Source organism: Panthera pardus, unplaced genomic scaffold (genome assembly GCF_024362965.1).
Source record: "Panthera pardus isolate Hobbes unplaced genomic scaffold, ASM2436296v1 HiC_scaffold_17, whole genome shotgun sequence".
In the NCBI taxonomy this organism is placed as follows: Eukaryota; Metazoa; Chordata; class Mammalia; order Carnivora; family Felidae; genus Panthera; species Panthera pardus.
Window position 1 is genome coordinate 144,207,490 of NW_026526732.1, and position 19,586 is coordinate 144,227,075.

Consider the following 19,586-nt stretch of genomic DNA (forward strand, 5'->3'; position numbering starts at 1 on the left):
TCTCTAAAAAAAAAAAGAAAAAAATTTTAAAAACGCAATAAAATCAGTTGAACAAGACAGTTCATTACTTTTCATCATACAAGCTCAATACAACACACCAATCTTCTCCCCAGAAGCCCCTATTCTTACGGCCTCAACTCTCATTTATCAAAAAAGCTAAAAGAATTGACCAAGTGGGAAGTTCAGAACAAGCCCTTGGCCTACTGTTACCAGTGGCAGCATTCTGCTCAAATCAGGCCCTGCACCTGTTAACAAGACCGCATCTCTTAGATTAGGGACAGTGATTACATGATTCTCTTAACTTTCTTAATTCTTAGGTTAGGACCACAATGCAAATTAGATGTTCCTTCTCTTAATTTTTGTGTTGAACAGAGTTAATTGTAGGATTCTTTAGAGGCTTAGAATGTGTTGTTGCAAAGAACATGCTTAGGGCATCCCTAAGTTTCTAGGTTATCTTTAGACGTCAAGTGGGGAGATTTTATCCAGAGTCAGGATGTTAAAAGCTAATGGGTGGCTGGAGAGAATTGTCCATTCCAGGCACTCTTGCAGCTATGATGACTGCCTGGATAGTGCAGAGGAAAAAAGCGGTGAGAGAGAAGGGCTGGAGATAAGGAGAGGATTTAGGTCTTTCTGTAAAAACAGCAGCTTCCAATCAGAGAAACAGATGACGAGTATTCAGCTACCTAACCCTGCCTGGGCAGTCGGATTGCTGAGATGAAGCATGCTTAGAGGTAGAGTAAGCCCTTTCTAGGTTAACATAATCAGATGTATATGGGACACCTGCCACTCATTGCAAAGTGCTTCGCAGAGCTAGCTGGCTGCATTCATCTGTGTAATAAAGCCAGAATCTGAAACAAACCCTTTACCCGGTTTCTCAGAGCCCTGTTGTCGAGAACATGCCTTTAATTAGAGCTAGACTACACAGTAATGGGGCTCAGCTATACTGTGGTTTGGTGCTGCAGGCAGAAAAGTCACCATGTGTTTTTCTAGGCAAGCAAAATGTAGATGATGTTTAGTATCAGATATCTCTCCAGGGGAAGAACATACTGTAGCTCAGAGAAATAATGCAAAAGTTTGGGTTAGTTTTTGGTTTGTCTTTTAAAAATAGAACATTCAGATTTTTGTTTATGAGCAGTGCAATAACTGGGATAATTATTTAGGCCTCACAATAGCACATCAGGACATTCAAGGGATGAAGAAACGGAGGCTCAGAGAGATTGACTAACTTGCTCAAGGTCACATAGTTAGTTACAAATGGCAGGACTGGGATTCAAACCCAGCTAGTCTGACTTCCAAATGTTAAGTTTTCTTTTTCTTAGGTCTGTATTTAAGAGCTTACTTTCTTAACCTGTGTTAAGAACATGGTTCTTGAGAAGAACATGGTGTTCTGAAGGGAGAGGCTGTAAGTCACCCTGTGTGCAGGCGGAGGAGGGAATGGTCAGTCTGTGAGATTAGTCTTTGGCAGATGGCCTTCAGGCTCTTCCAGTCAAGATGTTCCTTCTTCAAGGATCTTTGCTCTAATGATAAGAGTGTTCACTGCAGCATTGTTGTTGTTTTTATTTTTTTTAGCATTGTTTTTTTAAGAGTAAAAAGTGGGATGCACTGATCCATAACAAGCCCAACAGCTCTTGGCAGTCCTACGGCTCATGTCGGTTACCATGGAACCTTGGAAGGTTGCCACCACCACCACTGGGGGCAAGGAGATACAAAAGTGTGAGAACCTCAAAATGAGACAACGTATTTGTAAATACCTAAACCAACCAACCAACCAACAATGCTGTGGTAAGAACCAGATAACTGTACAAACTACACAGTTCATGCTCTGTTTTCTAGCGCCCAAGACAACTTATAAGGATTTCTGTGGCAATGTGAAACATATTTTACTGGAAATGAGGTTGATTTTCTCAAGCTCCCAAATGTAAAGGTAAATGGCTATTCATTCAAAGTAATAGTTGCACTGTCTTTTCCTTGAATGGTTGGGAGACCAATTTTATCTTGGATAGTCTGCCTTAGGTTTACTTTTGTGCTGTAGTGTTTTGTGGAATTGAGAGCCTAATTGATTTCATTCTTATTTCAGCGCAGACTGTAGGAACTTCAGATGGAAGTAGTTATGTTATAGATTCTTATGGAACCAGACTTAAAAGACTATCACTAATGAAACATTTAGGAAAATAGTTACAACCATAAATTTATTTACTTATTTATTTAACCATAAATTTTTAAAAAAGAAACACTGACCTTCCTTGATTTTTAAATTTTTAAAATTAAAAAAAATGTTTATTTTTGACAGAGAGAGAGTGAGCACAAGCAGGGGAGGGACAGAGAGGGAGACAGAGGATCTGAAGCGGGCTCTGCACTGAGAGTGGAGAGCCTGATGTGGGGCTTGAACTCGCTAACTGGGGGATCATGACTTGAGCTGAAGTCAGATCCTGAACCGACTGAGCCACCCAGAGGCCCCTAACCGCTTTGATTTTAAAAGAGAACTCCCAGTACGTGGATTTCCAAACTTTCCTTTTTTCCTTCCTTGCATAACATCTTATGGGTTCTATGGAATTTTTTGTTATTTTTGCTTTGTTGTTTTAAAGTATAGAGTCCGAGATTTATTTAATAGGATTTTGAGAGCTGTATGAAAAAAAAAGGAAGTAAAAGGTTTAAAGCAACCTAGACCAAAAACAGACTGGAAAAACAAACTATGGTACAAACACACAATGCAATAATGGGAAGATATAACTAAGAAACAGCAAGTTCCTCATGTTCTGATATGGAACCATCACAAAGATATATCTGAAAGAAGCAAGGTATACAGAGTGTAGAGTCTCTCTTAATTCACGTGAAAGAAGGGAAAAGACTATGTGTATGTTTGCTTGTACAGTCAGAGATGTCTCGAAAGGTACCTAAGAACTAGTAACACCCATCACCTCAGTGCCGGGAAGTGGTCACTGGGGGGCAAGGGTGACAGGCTTCTCACTTTAGGTCCTTCTGTGCCTTCTGATTTTAAGGTATGTGACCATATTACCTATTCAAAAAATGTATATCTGCACTCTTCTAAAAGTGAATGTGTGAGCTTAAAAAACCAAATATACAAAAATTTATACATGCTCACGCCATCATATAAACAGAACACATGTACACGGGAAAGTCAGTGTTGCAAATCCACCATCCCTAGAAAGCTGGTGAGGCAACAGTTACCAATCCTTAATGAAAACACAGGGGTATAAATAAAGCATACAAAGTATGATTCTCCAGGTAGACAGTAAAAAGGGAGAGGAAAATACCTTTCCATCTGGAAGCAAATTGCTGAACGACATAATGCGCAGTTTCATAATCTTACTAGAGAGCTCCTCGTTTCAAATGACTACTCTTCAGCTTCCTGCATCTTCCCTCATTCTCCTCACTGGTAACCAAGGAGACCACAGGTTTTCCTAAGCTTCTATCTCCCAAACATCAAACTAGTTTTCTTTCTGTTTAAAAAGGAGAAGCAGTAAAAGATAAATGATTTTTAATAATAAACAAACAAACAAACAAACAAATAAATAAATAAATAAATAAAATAATACCACGTTCTCATAAAACCATTGCCCTTGTTTTCTGACACCGGGTAAAACAGATTTGGGAAGTGCCTGGCTGGCTCAGTTGGTGGAACATGTCATTCTTGAACTCAGGGTCATAAGTTTGAGCCCCATGTTGGGTGTGGGGTTTACTTAAAAAATATATATAATAATAATAATTAATAAATAAAATAGTTTGGAAACCACTTCTAAACCTCAGCTGAAAGAGGAAACCAACCCTGTCTCAAAACCAGGTAAACAGTGACCCACCTCTGGAATGAAAAGGAAAAACAACAGTCAGGGCCTTAACAGAGCCCGTCTGCGATGGTCATGATCTTGGGCTTGGCTTCTTATGCTGACATTCACTTGAGTCTATCATCTGATACAGTCACTTTCTTGGTTGCAATTTATGAGCTGCCAGTGTTTACTTGTGAGACTGTGTGGGAGCTGGAAGGGAAGAAGATAAATACACCAAAGCCCAGCTGCACAACTGATAGGCTTTACATTTTATTTCCAGGAAATGACATCTTGTTTTCACAAAGAGGTATGCCATCTTCTCCAAGAGAAGCTGTCTTAGCTTTTAGGGGCAGCCGTAAGGGTACACCCAACCTGTCCAAAACAAATGTCGACAGAGGTGCTTCTGAGGTACCAAAACAGTAACAACAACAATAAATTTAAAAAGCAGAACAGAAATACATAACCCATTCAACGCGCAGTGAAGCCGAGTCTATTGAGTACCCTGAAGCAGTCAGTGAGGTGAGGACCAGTGGCTCTTCAGACAATGGTGGCCGCAAGGCTGGCCGACATGGAGGCTCAGGAGGACTTCCTAACTCAGTCTCTGTCCCACGTGGCTCCATCCCATGCTCTATCTCAGAGCGGCCCAAGACCTGTCCACAGAGAATCCTCTAGACCATCCCAAGCTCCAAGCTCCCACTGCCTGGCAGTCCTTCAAATGCCTCTGGAGCATGGTCTTCAGGACAGTCTCTTTGCTTTGAAGAGAAAGAAAAGAGAATTAAAGGAGGAGCCTGCATTTCCCTGGCCTGGTCTCCCTGCTGCCATGCTCCACCTCTTCCCCACACAGTGAACCAAGAAAACAGACCTCAGAGTACATCACTCTGTTCAGAGCCTGATCCTCATTCGTCCCAAGAGTAAGAGTTCAAGTCCCATTCCTTCCAAAGGCCCCTGAGGTCCTACAAAATCTGTGCTGCTCCACCTCCTAGTCCTCCCCCATCACACGCTCCATTCCAGCCACACCGACAGCTTCGCTGCCCCTCCACCTCCCCAAGTGCACTCCCCACGTGCCACTCTTCCCCATGTGGCAACACGGCTGCTGCCTTCAGGGCTTTACTCTAGTACTGCCTTATTGGTGATGCCTTCCTAGGCTACCTTATCAAAAATGGCAATGCTCTTCCCATCACTCCCTGATCCCTTGCTTTGTTTTTCTCCATAGCACTAATCACATCACACTTATTAGATTTTCACTTCTCTATTTCTGGAACCTAGAGCAGCTTGGCACAAAGCTGGCCCTCAATGAACATGTGTTGGAGAATGAAGGAATTATATACACAGCACTAGGCAGGGAGAGGTGGGGACAGTGGGGGTGGGAGGGACAATTTACTGCTATTTACTGTTTCTGCTTCCTCAATTCGGGGAAGCAGGGATCCTGGCCTAAGGACACAACAAAGCCACCAAGGAGACTGTCCCCTTCCCTGAGTCTGAGGTCCTAAAGACTTGGTAGGAGGACTGAAAGGATTGTAAAAGTTCCTTTTCTCCACTTGTGGGCAGCCTTAGAGAGCTGAGAGAGCCAAGCAAGACTCTCTTGCATGCAGCTAATGGCCTCACCTAGTAGCTCACAGAAAAATACAGAAGCCACAAAAAAGAAATTCTCTCAAGCAAATTTCCTTGCCCACCCTCCCACATGAAGCCCTTCTCTCTAGAAGACAGGATATACCCTTTCACTTAAAAAAAACTTTTTTTAATGTTTTATTTATTTTTGAGAGAGAAAGAGCGCAAGCAGGGGGTGGGGGCCGAGAGACGGACACAGAATCCGAAGCAGGCTCCAGGCTTCAAGCTGTCAGCACAGAGACCAACATGGGGCTCAAACCCATGAACCGTGAGATCATGACCTGAGCCAAAGTTGGAAGCTTAACAGACCGAGCCACCCAGGCACCCTCCCACTTTTAAAGACTAATCCCCCCATCTGTGCTCTGCATTCCCTACCCTGCCTTCCAAAGAATCTGGCCCTACCCACCATCCCAGGTTCCCAGCATCTCCTTCACAGGCTCAGCAACTGAACACCACACAGAGCTCTCATTTCTTTAAAACAAAACAAAACAAAACAAAACAAAACAAAACAAAACAAAACCTTCCTCCTCCAACTACAGCCTTCTCTTCATGCTGTCCCTATGGTCTTAGTCGTAGCCAAATTTCTTAGAAGACCTGGTCTATCTTACTTTTCTGTTTTCTCTACTCCTTAATCTCACATTCATTCTCCAATTCACTGAAAACTAGCTCTGACCCCACCATTCCTCAAACTTGTACTAAATAAAGTCATCAATGTCCTACATTCCTGCTGCATCCAAAGGGCAATTTTTCATCCTTATGCCTGCTCACTTTTAGCCTCAGCACCTAGCACTTAGTAGAAACTAAGAAGGAAGGGCCGAGAAGAAAGGAAGCAAGGAAGAGATGTTTTTTGGGGGTTGGTTCTGGTTCAGGTTTCATGAGACAAAGGTAAAAGAGGTCCAAACTCTCCAGAGTAGGAAAGCAGAAAGCAGTTAAAGCAGAAGCCCTAGCCAGGAATAGGACATGACAGGTCTTATCAGATTTTTTTCTTTTTTTTTAATGTTTATTATTTTTGAGAGAGAGAGTGAGGAAGGGGCAGTGTGAGAGATGGGGACAGAGGATTGGAAGCAGGCTCTGTGCTGACAGCAGACAGTCTGGTGCAGGGCTCAAACTCAAGAATCATGAGATCATAACCTGAGTCGAAGTTGGACGCTTAGCCAGCTGAGTCACCCAGGTGTCCCTGGTCTTATCAGATTTCTTAAGAACGCAGTAGTAGGCAGTTGGGCAACATATATATCCAGCTAGTGCAGAGAAGCTTCAATGGTGATATACCTGATTCTATGATATTCTATGGGAGCGGGAGGAAGAGGCATATTCAGTGACCCCAGTCACTCTCCAAGATCAGTTCACTGAAATCTAAACATGTTCTGTGTTTGGGGCTCCTGGGTAGCTCAGTCAGCTGGGGCTGACTGACTCTTGGTCTCAGCTCAGGTCTTGATCTCAGGTCTTGATCTCAGGTCATGAGTTCAAGCCTCATGTTGGGCTCTGCGCTGGGTGTGAAGCCTACTTAAAAACCAACCAACCAACCAACCAACCAACCAACCAACACGCTCTGTGTTCATCTAGAGTTAAGTGTAGGAACCAAGAAACGCTAAAGGAAAATCTGTTTTGGTTAATGACACTACTCTGTATTTACACAGGTGGTCTATAATAAGAAGTCCCTGAAAGTATTTCTATATAAAGCAAATCATTAAGTTACATGTTCACGGGGAGGGAAGATCCATTTTTTCAGAAAACCAAAATAACTCTATTTTATCATTAAGAAGACACAAAAGCCCAGGAGAAACTTCTGCTGAGGAAAACAGCAATGAATGATCTAAAGTACCTCCTGCTACACCCCTAGAGATGGCCAGAGCTGCTCAATACTTACTTCTTTTGATGCTATAGCGTGTGCTCATGTTCTTCCTCCAGACCCTTTTCCCCAGGTGGACAAGCGCTGGCCAGTAAGCATGTCAGGGGCTCACCAGAGTTCCTAACTCAGTGGGCAGGTAGTCAAGGTCTCTTTGCTCTGGTATGGTATGGTTCCCTCAAACCAGTCGTCTATACATTTGGGGTACAGTGAAGGATTTTTAATTGCATCCGGGAAGGCCACTCTCCTAAACTTTCCCAAGGTTCCTACAGTAAGGTGCTTTTGGTGAAGGGGAGAAGACACTCCATGACAGAGCACTAACGTCAGCAACAGGCTTTTGACCTCTAGAGGGAAGGACACTCAGAAGTCTAAAGGACCATATAGTCAGCAAAAAATCTGAGGTTCTAGGACTTCATGGGCTGCTATTCCACATATTCCAATGAATCCCATAGCTGACTTCTACTAAGATCATATTCCCTTCCCCAACTGGGCGGACAGTTCCTGTGCTGCCCTTGTTGTTTCCAACTACGCATTCAGAGATGCCAATAAGGGTGATGGGGGAGACACCCATCAAAGGACAAGGAGAGGAAAGACAACAGACAAAAGAAGGGAAGGAAAGGAAAAATAAGGGGCAAAAACGGGGGGTGGTGATGGAGAAATAAGAAAAAAGCTTCTAGTAATAATTCTAATTTTGTATCCCATGACAATTTTGCAAAGGGAGAATTTTTAAAAGTCAAAAATTTTAAGAGTTCAGTGTTACACACTATTTGAGTGCATGCATGTGGACACCCCACCCCATGCCAACCTTGTTGAGAGCCGTTTCCCCTAGACAAACTGTTGTAAAGCCAGCCAGGCATGCTGACTACATGCACACGAGTCTCTAGTGGCAGGACTGGGTGGATTAAAAGTACTTGCTAACAAGTATTCTCTCTGGATGAGGTCAACTTGCCAGACACTGTTACTGCCATTCCCACATACTCCTGTATAAGGCTTTTCAGCAACGGGTGATGGGCAATATCAAGGAAAGCGTTCCAAATGGGCAGGCAGATACTGTCTTAAGCGGCTGCCAGTTTCTCCTGTCCTGGGTCTGGATCACCCTCCTCATAGCCTACGGGAAATTGGCAAGAGCCACAGGCCAAGTGGTATGACCTGAGTCTATCTTCCTAGAGACCCTTAACCTCTGGAGGGGCCTCTGTCTCACAGATTCAGGAAAGCTGTGGCCTATACACCTTTCTCCCCACCTCAACATACCTGAAGGCCATGGCGCACTCCCACCAGTAGCCTTGGTTCAATACAACAGCATCAAGGGAGTCAGGGAATTGTAGTCTGAAAAAGCCCCTAGACTGAAAATCACTATTTTAAAGGACCAACAAGATTTTATTTCTAGATAATTTGGTTTCTTCTTTTCTGAGCACAACCCAAAGAAACTGCAAGGGAAAGCTAAAAGTGAGAATGTTAACACTCTGTCAACCAACATTTAACGAGAACAGAACAAATGGAGGAAGGGGAGGAGCCGACAGAAGACTCTGCTCTAGCTCCTCACCAGCTCCAGAGGGAGATCCTCCATAGGGAATGTCAAAAAAATGTCTTCCTTTCAGAAAATCTCATGTCAATATCCCAGAGAGCCACAATTACTCACGTGACAAGCACTTACTAGATGTTTGTTATCTGCCCCAGCTTCAGAGCATCCTTTCTCTAACAGAGGATCAAGTATCCTAATACTCTCCTCATGTCCTCTGTATAATCTGGCCTCACAGAGTTTACAAGGATCAATGGCTCATCAGTCATGAGGCATCACTTCTCCCATGGGGATATGGAACTAGAAGACAACAAGCAGCCAGGGAGGCCTGGAGTGGGGCTGCCTTGGTGGAATCAGCATACTACACTGCTGCAAGACAGACAGGTTTCCCTCCCTGAATTTGTGATAAGAGCAACCCTTGTCCAGGAGAAAAATAGCCCTACCACAGTGTCAGAACTCTGACAATTATAGGCTTGCCAATCCTGGTTCCCAGATCCTTAGTTTGGTCCTTTTCAAAATTCCCATGCACTGGAGATTAAAGCAGTTTTCAGTTGGTAAGGAAGGTTGGTATTTGAACTAAGAATTTCCTCTAACCCCTACACTGCAGACCAGTGAAGCCACTGATGGCTCTGGCACATATTTCCCTAAATCGGGACTCAGAGCCTTCTGTCGGTCTCTGGAGAAAACCTCAAAGCTGCACTCCCTGTGGAAACGGAGCCTAGTGCCATCGAGTGCAACAGGGAGGCTGCTTCAGTTTACTGTGTAGGCTCCTAGGTTTACCAAAAAGGCAGACAGGCACCCTCTTTAGCCTTTGGAGGGAAAAGGAGGGTGTGATATAATTTAATGTGCAGAATTAACTCTGTGTGAGGGGAGCCAGAGGTGAGCTTAGGACATAGGGCTCTTCTTTCCCTTTCTAGTACTACATGAAGACATCTACTGTGCTTGCACTTGTGAGAAGAAACCCAATCACTGGTTTGGGGGAAGAAAGTACATGGGTGTCCCCACCCTGACACAGACCCAAGCCAAAGGCTGACCTTGGTTAAATCTGGGTCCCAGGTCACTGCTCCTCTCAGAAAGGGAAGAAAAAAGAAAACTGAAGGCATCTACGACGCCTCGGCAGACACTTCCTAGGTCTTGGCTGTCCTCATGCTGCTCCAGCACCATGTAGCTATTCTGTCATGTATGGGCCACCAGGGGGGCACTGCTATGAACATGTCACTGCTTCTCATGCCTGTGCTTTGTGCTGAAGCCTCTGTTTGGAAAGCTACAGCCCTGGGAACCTCTAAGACTCAGTTCAAGTGACACTACTTCCATGCGGCTGTCTACTGTACCTCTACCTGCCCAGGCCAAACTGTCTGCACCTCTGCAGTGTCCTAGCACCCTCGTGGGGAAATTGTCACACTACCGACCTGCCTTTCTACCTCCTCCATAGACTGAGTGCTGTGAGAACTGAGACGATGCCTTATGTATCTCTTTATCTTGGTTCCTGTAAAAGTTGATGAAGTAAAAAGTGAGGAGAAGAACAACAGGACTCTGCCAGAATCAAGTGGCTCCTGGGAGGTAAAAGATCTATGAGAGCTCAGACTGGCCACAAAATCTATTAGCACACAGCTGTCAGAACAGTGGAAACATCCTGGTTCCAAAGAACCACCTGAGGGCTGTCCCACTCTCCCACAGGTCACAAAGCCTTCCTTCGGCAGAACAGGCTCAAGCATACTTCCTGCTCAGCACCCGCTTTGCCTGGCTCTGCAACAGGCTTGCTGCCTCCACTCTGGCTGACCAGCTGAGGTCCAGTTTCACACCACAGCTGCTTGCACATCAGCATCAGATTCCTGGCCCTACTCAAGGTGGCTGACATCTGTTGAAGGGCTAGAAGAAAAGAAAGCAGTGGACAGAAGATCCTACTCTTAGCAGCATAGCTGTTAGGCCTTCTGTTCCTCTGGACTTAGAGAAAGGTTTATCCAAAGACACATATGAATATGGGTTATCAATGGCCAGGTGGTGGGAAGCACGTGTAAAGGCAGTGAGCTTCTTGGTTGTCTTCTCTGCTCAGCCTTTTTGTGCAGCCAACTGACTTCATGGCACTTTGGCTCTGGTGACTTCCCAGAAGGTAGTGCTGTGCTGGATTCTTAGAGGTACTGAACATGATAACCACATCCACCCTGCTTCTATGCACTGTCGTCCCTGGCCAATAACCAACCAGTCCTTCCTCCTATCCATTGGTTTCCTTGTGCCCGGCCTCAGGACACATCTTTTGCCACAAGGATATTCGAGTCTCAAGCGGAGAGGCTTTGTAACCCTCAACACAGCAAGCTCCAAGCATGAGGAGATCACTCGTTTGAATGAACAGATATTCACCAAGGAAGAATGGTTCATTAGGGGAACTCACCCACCCCCACTTCCCCAATCTCTTTATCCCAATTCTTTCCAACTAGGAGACTAGTTGGTAAACATATTAGGATCCCCAAAGATTAAATTTATCTCTCTAGTTTAACATTATGTCCACTTTGTGTAATTAAGCTGTGACTTATTATAAAACCTGTATGTGTTTTCTTCAAGCATTCTCCAATTTGTGAATCTCTGTTTACCTCCTATTTATAACTGATAGTGTACCCAACCCAAGGTTTTTCCAACACTTGGACAGCAATTGAACTGTCTTGAACAACAGCACCATCTAGTTATCAGCACAACAAACCATCTGACCTTGTGTTTTCTACGCACATCCATATACTTAAGCCTCCCCCTTCCCCACTGCTCAAATACATGCACCCATTCTCCCTCAACTCTTAATCACATACTCATTACCTTTAACTCTCTTTATTTTTTCCCATTTCTCCCTCCTCTTCTTTGGCCTAAGAATCATTTATCTGACTCTCTTCCCCAGCCAAAAAAATCTGCTTAAGTTTTTAAGTCTTTTGTTGAGGGGACTCACCTTCTTGTTCACACTGACTCACCTTTTCGTTCCCTAATGAGGACAATTCGTCGTTCTTTCACTTCTGAGCTCAGATTATCTACCATCTTATTAATGCAATTGTCCAGAACCAGGGAGTGGGTTTGGGATTTGATGTCCTTCCGACAAATGGGACATTCTACCTTTCGCTTCATCCATTCACTGATACAGTAGGAGCAGAAACTGTGGGCACAGTTCAAGGTGACAGCCTACAATGGGAATGTGAACACACATAACAGAACCGTCATGCTTACTTTCCCAGGGCAGTTGTGATCTCAATGCTAAGACAGGAGTTCATTCCCAAGGCCAAATGGAAATTTAACAATAATCCCATCTACAGGGCTTATGGAGGGTATCAGAGTCATTCCTGGGGATGAGAAATTTTAAGGTTTAAGTTAGATGATTCATTTTCTTTCTCAAAGGTAAGTTCGTAGACACAGGCTGATTTGTCTATCTCGTTCCACCAATTCAGATGACACTGTCAACGCAGATTAGCTACCTTGCAAACAAATGTCACTGGACACAAGTAGGACTAGGAAGCGAGTGAATGTACAAATACACCACTAATTCCCTCATGGAAAATAAATATATATCCTGCTGATGGTGAATCAGAACTTCAATTTTAATATACGAAAGGAAGCACATTCTAAATACTCAGTACATAGAATGGTAGGAGGCATATCTCTACTCAAAAGAAACTTAAAAAAGTAAAATATATGTAAAAAATGACTAAAAAGTCTGGGGAGAAAGGAACCAAGATAATAGAAAAAATGTAATGGGTTCACTGACAGTGACTGAACTCTTAAGTAAATAAACCTGTCAGAAGAGGGAAAGCAGAAGGAGTAATTCCAATGGTCAGATTTCTTCTAGGGTCCTTTTCACTTCTAAAAATATAAACCATCCTCTTCAATAGTCTTGTTTAGGTACATCTCCTAAGATACAAGTTTTTCTGAGGCTCAAAAGTCTTCATTCCTGCTTTTAGGATGGCAGCGGAAAATAACAGAAATTATGCAGTTTTCAAATGCCAAGTTGAGCACAGAAAGCCAACTAGGAGATATTTTGTTAACTGTATGAGATAAAGCCTCACAAATAGGACTAAAAACCTGTCTGATTAAAGTAAAACCTCTTTCCAATGCTGACTTTAAGAGGTGACCGTAGAAAAAGTCAGGCAGTGTGCTGTAAACAAAGCACAGGTCAGGTTGTCTCTTAGATGTCTGTGCAGATGCCCTAGGTTGGCTAACTCATCTCCAATCCCAACCCCCCTTTCCTTGCTTTCCTCTAGCAGAATCCTGTCAAAGCAACACGGAGTTTCTCCAAACTAGGGAATCAAATGACTAGAAACTATGGAGGGAAATTATGACCTGAAGTCAAATTGGATCCAGAGCAAAAGAAACAGATCTGCTTGAGAGGGATTTCTCAGGAGGCTAATAGACTCAACCTCCCAAAAGACTACCAGAGAGAAGGAACGAGTGTGTGCATGCATTTTCCTTTTTAACGAAACCCGAAAAGCACAGTCATTTAACAAAACTTGAGTTTAAGATCAGTGTAAGATGAACTAGCCACAAATGGTAGAATTTGTGAAAAATAAGGTCTATGCAAAAATATGACAGGATAACAAATGGTAACCTAGGAGATGTTTCATTTTCATAGGGAGCCTCAGAGTCCCTGAAATATGTTCCACTTGGCTGCTGAATTCCCCAAGTGACCACACATCAGTGACATTTACCACCCTGTTAAAGGCTGCACTATACGCCCACTCTCAGAACTGCGTCCATTCAGAGTAAAGAAAGAGAAGCTTTAGTGAGCAGCTTTACCGATACTTCAAAAATCTAATGCCATGTGGCCCTATTTTCTCTGAACAGCGAAGAAATAAAGGCTTCACTGCAGCTAAAAATAGTGATTGTACCAAATAAACACTCAACACCACATGAAATAAGAAAAAGGATCAGTGAAGGTAAAGATGACTACAAAAACAAATGAGACATGGCCATCTCTAGAGGTCACTTTGAAGTCAAATAACTACAACAGGTTCCTAGAATAAAAATCTCTTCAGAATGTTTCCCTATAACAGAACTGGCGTAGCCAAGGCTCCATTGAGGGTTGAGAGATCAAGAAGACATAAGCCACTGCTGATAATTACCTCAATGAAGTATTCTGAGCAAATAATACATTGGAGCTCATTTTCCAGCACATCATTCACGTGGCTAAGAACTTCCTCCTTCTGTGCTTGCACCTTCTCCTTCTCCTCCTGCAAAGACACATAACCCCACCTGTCATGTGGATGACCCAACAAGAATGCAAAACAGGACAGGGAACAGGGTTAATTGTCTGAAATAGGATTCAAGATTCTAAATTAAAAATTCAACCTGGCACAGTGTCTTGAGAATAAAAACCCTTTCTCTAAGGGTGACCGTTCCTCAGAACGGCTTTCTAATATAGGGCATGGTCTTCCTTTCTTTCCTCTCTCCACTTTTTCTGTATTTGCTCCGTAGCTTCTGTCTCCTTTCCCAGAGCTCACCAAATGAGAAAAACTGAAGGCAGCGTACTAACCCCAGCAGCCACCCAAAACCAGAATGAGGCATTAAGTATCCTATAACTAACAGCAGTTTAGAGGTGATATAAAATCATCCCAAACAACCAAGGACTCACTAGACATGAAAGAAAACAATCCATAGGGGCAGGAAGCCTGAATTAGTTTATAAGGTCCCCTGTGTTCCTTGCAGCTGCCTCTTCTATAAAATAAGGATAATACTTATACTCCCTGGAGACGGGAGGCTGAGAGATGGCCTCCTCAAGTACCTTCAGGATCCAAACTCTATGATGCTTGCCACCTCCTACTCCTGCAGAGGTCTGCAGTCCAATTTCCCTGTGCTTTCCCCAAGAGGTCAGACCACTTATAGACATACATTTTGGGGAGGACCCTAGGTGTGCTCTCTTGAAGACATTTGTTTAAATTAGCTCTCATCCCTAAAACTGAAAGTGCCAGGAGCCCCTGAGGGGAAAGAAAAGCTATTTAGGGCATATTTGAGTGGCTAATTTTTCATCTTTTATTGTCCCTTCTAATCAAAGCAAAGACTATAACACTGCTTAGGGCAGTGAAGAGAGTATGTATGTACCCATTTTCATTAAAGTCCAGTTCCCTGAAAACCTACAAATTGCTAGGTTTAAAAAGATATGGTGGCTTTTTGGAAGTTAAGAAAGGTACTATATGATTTAAACCAAGGATAAGGATAGCAAACCAAATGAAAACTGAGTCTTCTCCTTTCTGTATTCTGCTGCAGGTCTGTCTGTGGGGAAGGGTGGGCTGAGAGATACAGACAGTCTTGGACATCAATTTCAGGCCAGAGGTTCCAACTGGTGGCCTGTGGACTGGATCTACCTGGCAGATTTGTTTAGTTTGGTCCTCAGGTATTAAAAAACAAAATAGAATAAAACTGAACTTGTTGCTAATATTTGAAAATTGGGATAGTTCACACAAACATTTGGATTTCTATCTTCTGTTGAAAAGTCAAAGGATCTGACAACACTGAGCTTGCATTTCTGGGCAGCAACAAGTGGCTCAGCAAAGAAGGGTTGTCTCTTCGGGGTGGGGTTGGGGAGGGGTGGCAAGTGCCCTTTCTGGTGTGTCTCTGTCCCTGCAGCTGCCTACTGTGATCTTTTTTTTTTTTTTTTAATTAAAAAAATTTTTTTAATGTTTATTTTTGACACAGAGAGAGACAGAGAGACAGAGCATGAGCGGGGAAGGGGCAGAAAGAGAGGGAGACACAGAATCCAAAGCAGGCTCCAGGCTCTGAGCTGCCAGCACAGACCCAACACAGGGCTCGAACTCACAGACCGCGAGATCATGACCTGAGCCAAAGTCAGATGCTCAACCGACTGAGCCACCCAGGCACCCCTTCCTACTGTGATCTTGTATCCAGGCCACTTCACTCACTTCTATTACCACTCTAACCCTGGGGGGCACCTGAGTTTATAACCCCTAATTTAAGCATTCCACTGATTTGATGTGAGAAATAATTACCCAAATGCATCAGGATGAACGGTGTTTTGACTACACTACCCCTTAGCTTGTGTCAGTGGACCACTCTGAAGGAGCATCTACCACAGCCAATGGACTAGACTGCAGGACGTGAGTCTCATTCCCAGCATTTCACTTCTTAATGAGGGAAGGAAAAAAATATTGTCTTAGAGGCAGACCCTTCCATAGGCCTGAATCATTTTACAGATTATTTCCCCTAAGGCAGGGAACAGCCATAATCTCTCTCTTTATTCACCACAGCAACCCTTGCATCGTTGGAAATGCTGAGTTGCATGTATTGACCAAATTCTAAACCTTTATCTTCTTTCTAGTACCTTGGTCTGTTCCAATTCTTTGTTCTTGGCTTGAATAATTGCTTCAAAGTCCTTCTTGCTGCGGTTTAGCTCTTCCATTAGAGCCCGATGCTGCAGAAACATAGCAGATATGTATTCAAAATGGGCTACACTGCATATTTCCTTTTCTCCATACATGAGCCTGCTCCTTCCATCAGTAGCTTTGGTTCAAGGGATCAAGGGATTGGCAATTTCAAGATAGCCTTTGTTCCTTCAGGACATCCCACTTACCTGCTGCTTTTTTTTTAGAGAAGTGGGGGAGGTAGGGAGGAAGGTCATCAAATCCATTAACCCCTCTGAAAATAACCCAACCTCAATGGCCATCCAAATCAACTAAGGAACTTTACACTGCCTTCCAGATTCTGTAGGTTTGGCTGGGGGCTCAGGAATGTGCATTTTTTTTTTTAAAGCCACCCAAGTGATTCTAGGAACTCAGGAACTCAAGAACAAGTAAGTAAATCTGAGGCTACCCAGCAATGGGAGTGGCTTTTAATAATCAGGGAGAAATGGGATTTCTAGATCATTTTCATTGAAATAAAAAAGACCTTTAACCTATTTATTCTACAAATCACATACTACATACTTGTGAGGCAGTACTGCCTGAACCCTGCCTGTGTCTTCTGAAAGCTGACAGTTCATTTATTGTGACTTACTGCCTACAATGCATGTCAAGAGATTCCACATCTATGAGAATTTCTGAGCACCCTCACGCTTAAGTATAGCTTACACTTTAAATCTCACCTCCAATCCTTTTTTAAAGAAGGTGGGATAAAGGTAAGTATTTCTGAAAAGATATTACTCAATTAACAAATTTTAAAATTTGTGGTCTCCCCAAAAAAGTTATATCAGATGGCCTGGGTATTCATCTTGACCACTGATTAGATGTATGTGCCTAACTTTCTCATCTATAAAATGGGAAAACAGGTGCCCCCTCCTACATCAGTGTTGATAAGAAAATAACAGATATGAAAGCATTCAGAAGTTTTAAAAATTGCCTAGTAAGTAAAAAAGAATTGTCACAGAGGGACCAACAAGGTGGACCAAGAAACAACCATTGTTTCAGTTGAGAAAGTGGTATGTCCCCCAGGCATGTTGTTAAAAACCATGACCTAAAAGTTTCCCATTTTAGGCTAATGAATGGAGACTGGCCAAGCACCTCATGCTAAATATTTTCCTGTCTCTGGGGAAAGGGTGAGGAGTCGTGGGTACAAGGTACTCAATGATCACTTGGCGATTTCCAAGCAGCAGAACCTTACTCTTTTCCAGCCAATTTCAAAACGGTATTTCAATACAATTTAATAAAGCTCTAAATGAGAAATATACCTACCTTCCCACCCTAGAAAATAAACAAGCTTAGAAAATAAAATTCAAAAAGACTGAATAAATTTTCATCTAATTCTTTTCAAGACTATTTGTGCACCCCTCAAGGAAATCAAGGCAGACATCCCCACAAAGATTACAATAATACAGGGCTGTTGGCACTCTATGAAGGTTGTGAAGTAGATATGCAATAAAAGACCATAAGGATAAATTCACCTAAACAAATTCTAATGCAACTGATCAAGGAGATTTGAACCATCTCACTAACCTCCTGACAAAACTTGCATTAAACTACTAATCATAAACACATAAAGTTTAGAAGATAAAGTGGGTTTAAAAGATGCAAAAGAGCTTGTAAAAAAATAATCAGATGATAGTCAAGTTACATGAAATAAATTACAGGCCACCTTTTAGGGGAATTTTATTCCTGTGAGCCTTGCCCTTTCAGTAAATCGGTATGTTCTGCTGACTGTTAAACTACATTCTCAACCTGACCTAAAACGCTTAATTGGAACATTCTTGAATGGTTTCTGGATGGCTTCAGCTCAGGAACAGTGAGGTAATAAAGGCCCTTGCAGGCTCTGGTGGCCAAGTCATAGCTTGAAATTCCCCTCTGCTGCCCTCACCTTTCTGGAAGTGCAGACACTTCCCCAGAGAGCCTCCTAATTGCTACAGGCTCAGTTCCATCTTCACTAGAGCAACTTCTGCTCAGATGAAGATGTACGTTTTCATGCTGAGGTCTGGCATGTCTGTGAGGCCAAATCTCCGACCTGATGGTATGAGCAGCTGTTGTCTGCAGACTGGAGATGCCACAGAGGTGTGTGCTAAGCAGAAGAGGCAGCCAGTGGCCATGTGAGGTCTGGCTGCCCCCCACTCTCCAGCCCACTATAATCTCAGTACAGTGGCAAGAGGTAAGTTACCTCCTGTAGAGCCTGGGCCAGCTGTTGCTTCAAGTCCTCTTCTCCTTGTTCCTTCTCCAAATCCTGCAAAGCCAAAAACAAAATGGAAAATTTCCCAGCAGGGAGGGGGGGGGGGAAGAAACAAAATCTAGCAACAAGCAGAGCAGACTGGCTCCTGAGAGCATCTGGAAACGATAGGGGGCAGGGAACAGGTGGAAAACCTCCCGTTTCACTTCAGGCTCTTGGCAGGAAGGGATCTGAGCAGAGTTAACTGCTCAAACACTGCACACCTGAGGGCTGTCACCTTCAAGCTGCCACTCAGGTCGTTCTGGAGAGAAACCCTGGGGTAACACTCCAAGTGTCCTTCACTGGCTAATGTCATGACCCCCAGAAAGATGTAAACTGAGAGATTCTAAGCCACCAAATATCTAAACTCGGGATATAATCCCCCAGGTTGACACTCACAAGCTCCACCATGTTTCTTCGCTCAATTCTGGCCACGCTGTCTCTTAGTGTGAGTATCTCTTCTAGACTGCTTCTCCTCCTTGCCTGAGCTTATGCTGTTTTCTCTGTCAGCCCCGTGATGTGGATGTCTTCCACATCATCATTGCCCTACATTCAGCACCTTCTACAAGAACCTCTGAGCCTTTCCCTCGTTAAGAACTGCCTACCCATTTGATATGCCAACTGGAAATTGTTCTCTAGGGGCGCCTGGGTGGCTTGGTCGGTTAAGCGTCTGACTTCGGCTCAGGTCATGATCTCATGGTCCGTGAGTTCGAGCCCCGCGTTGGGCTCTGTGCTGACCGCTCAGAGCCTGGAGCCTGTTTCAGATTCTGTGTCTCCCTCTCTCTCTGCCCCTCCCCTGTTCATGCTCTGTCTCTGTCTCAAAAATAAATAAACGCTAAAAAAAAAAAAAAAAAAAGTTAAAAAAAAGAAATTGTTCTCTAATTTAAATATATTAACTTAAAACTGTTCTGATTATTATATTTCTTAATGGCAAGAACCATTTATTAAGCCTCTTAATAACCACCTGATGTCTAAGTATACTGCCATAGGTGCTAAAAAAAATCTGTGTGAAGTAGAAGACTAAATCCCTAGGGCTTGGTGGCAAAGGGAAATGCAGCTAATAAACAAAGGACTAGATACATTTCACCATGAGCCATTTCTATATGACCCTCTAATACCCACAGAAATTCTCTAAGCCAGTCCTTTTTGCCTTTCTCTACCATTCTGATATAGAAAAAGATTTTATAACTATATCCTGAAGCATACCCAGAGCAGCCACAAA

At 43.3% G+C, this 19,586-nt stretch overlaps 1 protein-coding gene and 1 pseudogene across 4 annotated transcripts in view; one reads left to right on the forward strand and one right to left on the reverse strand.

Annotated features, from left to right (window-relative positions):
- The first annotated feature begins 1,646 nt into the window (after nucleotides 1-1,646).
- On the forward strand, nucleotides 1,647-3,829 carry LOC109271383 (TM2 domain-containing protein 1-like; annotated as a pseudogene).
- Nucleotides 3,830-4,031: 202 nt separating this feature from the next.
- RNF8 (ring finger protein 8) overlaps nucleotides 4,032-19,586 on the reverse strand; it is a 32,971-nt gene continuing 17,416 nt past the window's right edge. For 2 of the 4 annotated variants that reach the window (XM_019456986.2, XM_019456985.2), the window contains 5 exons: nucleotides 18,320-18,382; nucleotides 16,062-16,151; nucleotides 13,849-13,956; nucleotides 11,713-11,917; nucleotides 4,032-4,537 (listed from right to left, as the gene is read on the reverse strand). In XM_019456986.2, coding sequence (XP_019312531.1) covers nucleotides 4,521-4,537; nucleotides 11,713-11,917; nucleotides 13,849-13,956; nucleotides 16,062-16,151; nucleotides 18,320-18,382 — 483 coding nt within the window. In that variant the 3' untranslated portion in view covers nucleotides 4,032-4,520. The remainder of the gene's footprint in view (nucleotides 4,538-11,712; nucleotides 11,918-13,848; nucleotides 13,957-16,061; nucleotides 16,152-18,319; nucleotides 18,383-19,586) is intronic. The other 2 variants (XM_019456990.2, XM_019456989.2) reach the window with 2 other exon arrangements.